We start from the raw sequence: 10456 nt of genomic DNA, 5'->3' as shown, positions 1-10456 counted from the left end.
AGTTGTGGGCGACTTTATAGAGATGACGGTCTGATGTCGGCTAATGGCGAACAAATACATGAACCTGCATATGCGTCATGCATATTTATATACATATGATGTGCCTATGTGTGTCTGTATCCTCCAATATTCGCAGGACATACATGCATATGCACATGTATGTACAAATGCCTAGCAAATTGGCTTTTATGGGTGTGTATTGGCCCATGCACGGCCTGAACGGCGGAGCCAGGCCAGAGAGCCGGAGTTGGAGTTGGGCCACTCCGGGTCGAGAACCGACAGCACATCGAGTAAAACCAATGAAAATTAAAGTTGGCACATTTTTGCACAGCAGGCAGAGCAAAAAATCCTCGAACACACCCGTTCTCTTTACAAAGAACTTACAAATGCTTTAATCGACGCGTTATTATTAAAGTATTTTAATAACCATACTTCATTCTTACTAACGTAATAAATTCTTCTTACTCTTACTAATTCAAACTAACGATCGAAAAGCAGCTCCTATAAGCAGCTCCTAAAAGGCTTACAAGTCTAGTGGGTGATGGAAGGGCATTCTTGATCACAGAATATAGTAATTTCTCGCCTGCATATCCGATAGTTGTCTTTTAGACCTATCCTTATGGAAGTTTGGAATTTTTTCAAAAATTGTATCGGGAATAACAGCTTGAGCCCAAAATTCTCACAAGTATCGACCCAGTAACTTTGGCGCCGACCAAAGTTATTCCTATTTTAGAATTATAAGTCATAAACTTGTTATTTTAATTTTATAAAAACTGTGAACTTTTTTAGTAAAAATGGTTGGCCTTCTTATAATATAGATACAACATTTTTATTAATTTATACTATTATACATGTAAATTTTTCGTTTCTTTTTAACGTCAATGTTTTAACAAGCTTTTTATGCTAATGCTCTAAGTCCTTTCGAAAAGGGGTGGCAACTTTTACATTCAATATTTAAAAGTCAGGCGTTTTTCTAAGACATTATAAAAGCCCAAATCAAGTAGCCTTTGATTTTTTTAGGCCTTCCTCAGCTCGAAACAAAAAATATTTTAGTCAGACGCTGCTTCGCTTCAGGCTGGCTGGGTTCTCATTTTCTTATTTTATTATTTATTTTTTCCTAAATATTTGTTTTAAAATATTTTATTACCATTCCATGGGCCGTTGTATGCTTTTTCCGTAACATTATTTTATATTTTGGTTACTTTTTAAATTAACTTTTTTGTTTAATATGTTTTACATAATTACTTTGGAATTTATGCAACCCTAAAATCAAGTAGCCTTTACTTTAATTGAGTTTCTCCTTAGCTCGAAAATAAAGACATTTTAGCTTGGCTTCTGTCTGGTTTATCTTTTTTTTTATATCAATAATTATTATTTTTTACATATTTTTAAATAATTATATTAATTTCCTTTCTTCTTTTTAAAATTTGGATATAATATTCTGGTTGATAATATTTTCATTATTGTATTATTAATTATGATTTTAACAGACATTGTGAATAATGGTTATTGTAATGATTTTTATTTTTAAAATCACAAAATAATGACTATTCTCTGAGAGAAAAAAAATAAAAAATAATTATTTTGTGAGCGAAAAATTAAAAATAATAGTGTTTATTTTTGATTATTTACTAACTTTTAGTTATAAACTTTTCTGAATAATTCATTGTTACATCCTTATATCAAGTATACAGTAGACATCTGCATGAGTGGCAAAAAACACATTCAAATGCACAATGCTAAAAATGATTTGAATGAATTTGAGAGCAAAGCCAACATGATGTGAGAGGTTTGGGTTTCTTACGCTTACTCATTTGCACAATCATTTGATAGAAGGAAACGAATTGAGTGAATTGAGAACGTTGAAAACAGAGACGTTTCATTCGAATGATTCGAGTTGTAAATGTAAATAAAAGGAAATAAAAACAAATTAAATGCAGGGAATTTTCTTAGAGTCCGAAAAGGGTTTATATTTATGGTTTTTTATTTTATTTATTTCTAAATTAACTATAACTTATAACTAATTTAAATTGGAATGCAAAAACATTATTTTGCTGATATATTCTGAGTTAGGGGCTTTTTGACAACGCTAGACATAATAGTATACAGGTACAAATTATTATAACGATATTTCCGCGATCACTCCTCCCCACCATTTAATATGAGAAGAGCATTGATTAGAAAATTAGTACAGCCATGTTTTAATTTTGTATTTAAGAACAAGCTTGAAAAGCTGCAACAAAGTTTGTTTAAGGGGTTAGATGGGTTTGCGCGGCCAAAAAATAGACTATTTTCAAAACTTTTTTTTTTATAAAGAATGAAAAATTTTATTGCAACTTTTAAGTTTCTTAAATATACATATTTAAAGAAGAAGTTGTGAAATTTTCAGAAAAAAATATTAAACAGTCAGTCATTGAGACGTCGTTTCCCATGACCCCTTGGAAAAAAGGTGCTTTCGCGTTGACAGCACAATTTTTTAAATAGTTATCAACGAAAAAAAAAAATCAAGTTCTAGAGAATCGTATCTCGAAGGCCTGTGCAAAATTTGATCAAGATCGTTTGAGTAGTTTCCGAGAAATCTTGACAACCGACTTCGAAAACACAGTTTTGAGAAAAACGCGTTTAAAGTTTGCGCTCTGCCTATATCTTACCTCGAGCGTCCACCTTTTCAGAACTGTATCTTCGAAACTTTTATTCGAATCGTCTTGAAAATTTGGGAGAATATTCAAAAGATTCTGTAGAATTTAAAAAAAAAATAAAAAAAAAATTATTTTTTTGAAGCCGCCAAACCCACCTAACCCCTTAAAAATATGTGCTTCGAAAGGAAATTTAAAGTTTGGGTGATAAAGATGACTACTGGGCATCATATAGAAGGGAAACATGTCTATAGCTGTCCTTAGCTGTCCTTAAAACAAAAAAAAAAAATTATAACGCAGTGAAGGGGACATCTCCGACCCTATAAAGTATATATATTCATGATTAATATCACCACATGAGTCGATATAAGCATGTCCGTCTGTCTGTTTCTGCGCAAACTAGGCTCTCAGTTTTAAAGCTATCGACTTGAAACTTTGCAGACATCCTTCTTTTTTTGCAGGCAGTAAAAAAATTTAAATTTTAAATTTTCATGGAAGAGACCCAAAAAAAAAACTCACAATTGTTCATAAAAAAAGGTAAATAATATTAAACAGGAAAGGAAAGCTAACTTCGGGCGGAGCCGAAGTTGATATACCCTTGCAGTTGAGTCGCAGTCCGCTAGGTGGCACCATGCATCTTATATTATTAGATATATAGCGGATCGTATATAGTCGGCCGATCCTTATGAAATTTGGCAAATCAGATTATTTTGTCCAAAATAGAATCTGTACCAAATCCCATCTTTCTAACTTAAAAAACACCAAAGTTATGACAATTCCGATCGTTCTATGACAGCTATAGGATATAGTCGGCCGATCCTTATGAAATTTTGTAGACAAGATATTTTGGCCAAATATAACATGTGTGGAAAGTCCCAACTCCCCAACTTAAAAAACACCAATGTTATGGCATTTTCGATCAATCAGTTATATGGCAACTATAGGATATAGTCGACCGATCCCGACCGTTCCGACTTATATAATGCCTGCAAAGGAAAGAAGGGTGTGTGCAAAGTTTCAACTCGATAGCTTTAAAACTGAGACTAGTTTGCGTAGAAACCGACAGACAGACAGACAGACAGACAGACAGACAGACAGACAGACAGACGGACAGACGGACATGCTCATATCGACTCAGGAGGTGATCCTGATCAAGAATATATATACTTTATAGGGTCGGAGATGTCTCCTTCACTGCGTTGCACACTTTTGACCAAAATTATAATACCCTCTGCAAGGGTATAAAAAAATAGATCGGTTATATAAAAAACTTTTTTCGACAATATCGATCTCAAAGATTATATCTTTATTGAATACTGTGACTGAGGAAATTACAATAATATAATTTTTATCGAAATCACCATTAATTTTTAAACCATATTTTAAGATAATTAATGAACACAATTTTTTATATTTTTATATAAGCCTTTTCCATTAAAGAATCCTTCATGTCGCACAGTTTTAGTTGCGCCAGATCTTTCAAAAATGTTGAATCCTTTTTCTATCTGCAAACTGGGTGATGAAACTTTTTTTTTGCAAATCCCTGACCCTAAATGAAGCAAAAGTAAAATTTTGCAGATAGGTACCGCCAGCGCACGATATACAAGGATAGTACCCGGGATGAAGGCAAGAATCCCGACTACAAACGTCCATTCCCTGCGCTATGAGGTGCCGTCCATGATCCGAATGATGCACATGGTATGGAAGGCCTATCGACTGCTATGTGTACTTCAGGATGAATAACAGTCAGAAAGGCGCTTTCACACCAAGTGAGATCCGGCCCCTGCAGACGTCGCGTCCCGTGACGGGCAGTTCCTGAACTGTCAAATAGTGGACGGCATAAACATATTTGGCACGTCAGTAACAGCCTGTTACAAGTCAGCGCACGACCAGCACTACCGGCCACCCTCGGCGGAAGCTAGCAGGCACTAGGCGGTCCAGGACGATCCAGGCGGTGCAATAGCGGGGATCACTTTGGGTCGGCCAGCGATTGTTGTAGCTAAACTGGAACTCGTTTCTCAGCTGTCATATACATTCGATAGCTATAACAGTGAGGATGGGGTTTCTGGATTAAGTGCAATGGTATTACGGGCCGACCACTGTGACTGGGTCCCACCGTGAAGTGGGTGCGGGTGTCGGCACTCCCGGAGCAGTCTCCGGAGTGCGGACAGGGCAAGCTCGGCGGCACAGACAGCATTCGACGCTGCTGGCTTACGTGGTGGTTGATATCCGTGTCCAGTGACGTTGATTGCAGTTGTGTAGACGCGAATTACAGCGACCGATAGTTGGCATTTCATGGCGTTTATTAGAACATAAATATTCGAATCGACACTCTACAGCTAAATGAGAAAAAATTAGTGCGCTTGTGCGTGGGTATGGCCAATGCGGAGACATGCTGGAATGATTCTACCTAAATTTAAAATGTCTGTTATAGGCTTAGGCTTAATTAATCATCTCCTAATACTTCGATCTCTTCTTTTCGGCTTTTGTTGTAGTGACTTGATGAGGTGATTGATTCTTAACCCAAGGCATCCTTCATGCAGAGCTTGTCCATTTGGTCGGTGTAGAACGCGTTGAAGTTAATTCGGTGGACGAGGTTCATGAAGCGGTCGGCGGTGTTCTTCTTGGCCATGTTGTTTATTTGCTTCAGGAAGGATATGAGCAGGCCCGTAAACTCCAGGTCGAAGCGCTTCACCCTCTCCGAAAAGGTATCCGTTGGATCCAAAGTGCTCTCCAACTGGCGGGAAACAGAAATTCCGATTAATCACCGTTAGAAGTAGCTTTTATTAATTTTCATTTAAAAAGTTATTAAGTAATCAATTATAAATTGTATAAATATAATTCAGGTAACGTCTAAAAAATGTTTCAAGTCTGGGTTTTATTTGTTAGACCAAAACTCAGGCAAAATAAAATGTATTTTCTTTGATATTATTCTTACATATAATACATTAAATTACTTTTATTTAGTTTAAAATATTTCAAAATTCTAAATTAATTAAAAAAAAAAATTGTAAATATACATTTTAGTTTTAAGAGTTACTTTTAATTTTAAGATTAAAAAGAAATTTAAGAAATATAAAATATTCTTTAATTAAAAAAATTTAATAATTTTCATACAGTAACGTCTAAAAACTGTTTCAAGTCTGGGTTTTATTTGTTAGACTTAGAAATCAGTCAAAATAAAATGAATATTATTTGATAATTTAAAATATTTAATTTAAAATAATTCAAAACTCAAAATAAATTGCAAAAAAAATGTTTCAAATATACATTTTTTGTTTTTGTGTAATACGTTTTCATAAGGTAACGTCTACAAACGTTTTAAAGTCTGGGTTTTATTTTTTAGACCAAAACTCAAGCAAAATAAAATGTATCTTCTTTTATATTATACTAATGATAAATAAGTTACTTATAATTAAATTTAAATATTTCGAAATAAAACTATAAAATAATTGTCTTATTTCAGAAAATATGTACATATTTATACCAATCTTTACATATTTCAATAAAAATATATTTGTTTTTAATCGGACTGTGTCCAAATACTTCATATTGATGAACACACAATTTCTAATATATGTACATGTATTAAGTATTACGTGTTCATATTTTATGAATCTTTATATGTATTTTTTCTGACCATAATCGGGGAAGGCATGAAAATCGCTCATTTGTATTCTCCGAAATAAAATAGATCTTGTCTATAAGACAGTAACCAAGATGATCTAATTTACTAATAGATATGAGGATTGTAAAGTAATAATAAAAAATAATAAGAATTAGAGGGGAAACAATTCAAACAAAATCAAAGTAAACCCTCATTTAGGGATATACAAAATCAGAATGTTACGGAGAGTGGGGGCATGCATTCAAGCCAGACTCCCAAAGGAAACCGGGGGAAACAGAAGAGGATTACGTGAACAAAAGAAACAAGGAACTGATGCGAACAAGGTAAGCGCAAGTCCATATAGTACCTGTGGCCGGTGCGAGCTCTCCGGCTCGGACTCTGAGCTGTCCGTGCTGTCGTCGCTGCTATCGCAGACCATGGACTTGAGCTCGGCGTCCAGAAAGAAACGCTGCGAGCGCTGTGGAGGTGGTGCACGGAAGCGGGATATTATTCGGTTTTCGGATTTGGATTTGAGTGTGGATGCAGTGATAGAAGGGCAACAGAGCAGATAACAAGACGAGACAAGTATTTACAGAATCGCGAGAATCTAGTCGCACGGGCCCACGACTTACCTGAATAAACTCGCAGAACTTGAGGCAAATCTTGCAGAGCTTAAAGATGGCACGGTTCAGGTGCGAAGATTCCGTCAGCATGCAGTTCTTGAGGCAGGAGTCGAGGAAGTCCTGGTGCAGCCGCAGTACGTTATCCACATTCTCAACCTTCTTCATCTTCTCGATGAAGATGTGCCAGTTGGGCTCGATGATTTCGATCATCATGTAGTACTCGAGGTTCTGGATGGCGTTCATCATGCGCTGACGGAGGGTGAACGCCGAGCGGTACAGCTCCGCTGCGTGCGGCGAAAACTTCTTGGCTATCGAGTTTTCCTTCCAGATTCTGCGGACAAAAGAGGCGTTACAGAATGAAGCAACTGGAAAAGAACTAACAAGACATACTTGCAGAGCTGCCGCTCCACGTGCTTGCAGTAAAAGAGCTGCCGGAACAACATCTGGTACTTGGATATGGCTATGTGGTTGAGCACCAGCGAGACCGGCCACTTGACCTCGTACGTGAAAGCGAAGCACTCGAGGCCGCTGAGGTCGAGGCGGTCCTGGGACTGCCAGTACTCCTCCTTCTGGTTCATGATCTTCGACATCTGGGTGACCAGGTCGTAGGTGAGCAGCTCGCAGTGCAAGTCGTCCTTGTAGGGATCGTTGCGGGCGGACGAGAGGCGCAAAGTGAGGCCCAGCAGATTCTCCAGGGTCATGGGCAGCACTAGGTCCACGTTCTTGGCCAACTCGTCCTCGCAGGCGTCCATGAACTGCATGGTAAAGTCGCCCTGGTTGAGCAGCAGATAGCGTTTCACCGACTGCAGATGGCCCATCAGGTCGTTCTCAGTCAGCAGAACGTCCAGCAGCATGCGGGCCGCAAAATAGTACGCATCGTTGATCACAGTCACATGGCGTTCGCTGCTCGGGTCGAACTCCAGCTCCATCTGCTGCGTGGGCATCACTCGCTTGCCACACTGCCGGATAACGTTCAGGTACTTGCCAGTGCGCAGGATCTTGTCCGAATACTTTTCCAGGAAAGTCGGGATGCGGTCGCGGCGCACGGTGTAGCGCTTTTCCCAGTAGTCGTCCGAGTAGTGCTCCGGCAGCTCGTCGCGGTGAATCACCTCGTTATCCTCCACGAGAAACTCCTGTCCGCGGTCCACAATCACGCCCTTCTGGATCCAAAGCTGCAACATTTGCATATACGGCTCGGCCGCCTTTCGCGTCAGCCCAATGATCAAATGCTGGGCAGCTCGGTCGCCCTCCAGCCGCTTGATGCGGGCGTGCAAGTGGGACAACACTGCTGCGCCCCGCAACTCGGTAAGCTGCACGTCCACGAGTGAGGTCCAGATCTCCTCCATCACCCACAACGTCGGCTGCAGGTAGTAGAGCAATTTCTGCACTGTGAGCTGTTGCAGTTGCAGTTCCTGCTCCGCTTGGATGAGCAGCAGCTGGAAGGGACAAAAATCTGGTGAGCCGGGCTCAAGGGCAGAGATGTCCTAGGCTACTTACATAGAAGTCGTGGGTCAGATGCTGGAGGGCCTCGTTCAACGAGTTGATGACCTGCCCCTGGTTGTCCGTCTCGGTGATAATCTTTTGAATGCCCATGAAGTGCGAGGCCAGGGGGAGAATGTCCTGCACCAGCTCCACCAGTGAGCGGTCCAACTGGGAGTGAATGGTGAAGCTGGTCTCGAAGCGGACTAGGCCCTCGCCTTCCGAATCAGAGGTGATGGGAGAGATGAAATTGCCGCGCACGCCCGTGAGACAGTACAGAAGCTCCGTGAGCACCACACGCTGCTGGCTGGCCAACGGTAGGGCTCCAATCTCGGGCTGTGGCATCTTGCCACCCTCGACGTTGCAATAATCCCATAGATTGTTGGTGCGATACTCGTCCGGCATGCCCACCGGTGGCGGTATGTATGGGACGCCCCCACTTCGAAGGCTGGTGGCCGACTTCCCTCCATGCAGGTCGCCTCCTAGTGACCGAAAGCTGTTCAGCGAACTGTTGGAAACTGCGTTTAAAACGCGTTCCTTGATCTATGATGTAGAATGGTGGATTAATCGGACATGGTGTTATGCGAAACTCATCTTACCACACTCAAATCACCACGTTCTCGGTCCCGCTCTTCCTTAGCCTGTGGCTTCTGGCCTTGGTGCGGCTGCGAGTGTCGGCGCTTGCCGAACACTACTTGGGCGGCGCTGGCGTCGCCGTCCACACCCTTGCGGCTGTTCACAGGTGTGGACGTGGGAATGGTTTGTGATTTGCGTGGCTCCAGGACATGACTGCGCGCAGAGTCGGCCTTACTGCGCGCAGAGTCGGCTTGACTGCGAGCAGAGTCGGCATGGCTGCGAGCTGAGTCGGCCTGGCTGCGGGCAGAGTCGGCCTGAGTGCGAGCGGAATCAGCCCCAGCGGCGGAGGAGGCGGTTGTGGATGTCGTCGCGATCGAGGTGGTGGAGGCGGAGGCGGATATGGAGGAGGTAGAAGACTTTGCTTTCAAGGGCGAGTTGCTTGACAAGCTAGTCTGGCTGGGGAGGCTTGAGACCGAAGCCATGGCTTGGAGGCTGCGCGGAAGCGCCTTTAGACTCTCGTCGTCACTGTATCGCTCGGCGAAGACGAGAAGTGCGTACATAGGATCTTTCCTAGAAAATATATGACAAGAATTTTTTGTTTCGATTCTGTGATCAGGCTGGAGCAGGGCACCTACGTTTTGAGAATCTCCGTAATCTCTGCGGTCACTTCCTTGAATTCTGGTCGCTTCCTGCTGATGGTCACCAGCACCTGGAGCAGCTCGTGGCTGGGCAGGCGGCGCTCATTCGTGGCGCGGAACTCCCGCAGGATACTGTCCGGTGTAAAGGAGGATCTGTTTTAAAGGAAAGCGAGTGGCGTTATGAGCCTGCACCTGTGCACTCTAACGCTCTCACAGCACTTACTGGGTCTCTTCGATAAGATTGGCGAGTACTTGGCGCACTGGGTCAGTTTTACTCATCGTGGCGTTTACAATTTGTTGTTGCAGCTGGAGGGGCAACGGTAAAATTCACAGTTGCAGGCTTCGGATGCAGAGGAGTAGCCGATTGCTCTTGAGCCCGTTTTGAGTGTTCTCTTGGTGCAGCGGGCAGGGTTGTCATGTGATAGAAATACACTGGACTCTCTAGCCCAGATTTGCTATATTTTTCCTCTTCTAAGTGCTTAGCACGGTAAATTAGCAAAAAAATATTAAACTGTCGAAGAGGCGCAAAATAGTAATTGAAAAAGTTAGATAGCAGAAAAGTGTTACCACTGCTCAAAATATTAATTTCACTGGTAGTGGTAGCACTGGTCCTGAAAAAAATGGGCACTTTACGCAGAGCACTTTTCACAATTTTACTTTTAGATAAATTTTCAGGTAGATTTTTGACAAACTGGGTGTTCCGATTTTATAAATAATTAGTCAATTCAGCAGGATGAAAATAGTGTGATCTGTTCATCAGTTGATATTTAAATAAAGCTAGATTGTTTCTTTTTTCACAAAATACAAAATGATTTTCCAACCGCATATTTGAAGTTTGTTTTGGGTATATATAAATACATATTAAAAAAGAAATAATTTATTTTTAATTTAAGGGGA

At 41.0% G+C, this 10456-nt stretch overlaps 1 protein-coding gene across 2 annotated transcripts; it reads right to left on the bottom strand.

Annotated features, from left to right (window-relative positions):
- Positions 1–4921: 4921 nt before the first annotated feature.
- LOC6503189 (gamma-tubulin complex component 2 homolog) lies at positions 4922–10261 on the bottom strand. Of its 2 annotated transcripts, XM_032455968.2 has the most exons (8): positions 9783–10261; positions 9557–9712; positions 8945–9491; positions 8364–8888; positions 7257–8302; positions 6876–7197; positions 6611–6721; positions 4922–5373 (listed from the first exon to the last, which is right to left on the bottom strand). In XM_032455968.2, exons 1-8 carry the CDS (start codon positions 9836–9838, stop codon positions 5155–5157), a joined length of 2982 nt encoding a protein of 993 aa, XP_032311859.1. In that variant the 5' UTR covers positions 9839–10261; the 3' UTR covers positions 4922–5154. The 2 variants fall into 2 exon arrangements, with proteins under 2 accessions (XP_032311859.1, XP_032311861.1); XM_032455970.2 differs by lacking the exon at positions 6611–6721 and having other exon boundaries at positions 9783–10252.
- Between the last annotated feature and the right edge of the window lie 195 nt (positions 10262–10456).

This window comes from Drosophila ananassae, chromosome XL (assembly GCF_017639315.1).
Source record: "Drosophila ananassae strain 14024-0371.13 chromosome XL, ASM1763931v2, whole genome shotgun sequence".
Lineage (NCBI taxonomy): Eukaryota > Metazoa > Arthropoda > Insecta > Diptera > Drosophilidae > Drosophila > Drosophila ananassae.
This window is presented reverse-complemented; position numbering and strand designations above follow the sequence as displayed.

Coding starts and splice junctions, on each gene's coding strand:
- LOC6503189 (XM_032455968.2), bottom strand. CDS start 9,838: ATGAGTAAAACTGACCCAGTGCGCCAAGTACTCGCCAATCTTATCGAA. Junction 9,492..9,556: donor ATTACGGAGATTCTCAAAAC/GTAGGTGCCCTG, acceptor TATATTTTCTAG/GAAAGATCCTATGTACGCAC. Junction 7,198..7,256: donor GTGGAGCGGCAGCTCTGCAA/GTATGTCTTGTT, acceptor TTTTGTCCGCAG/AATCTGGAAGGAAAACTCGA.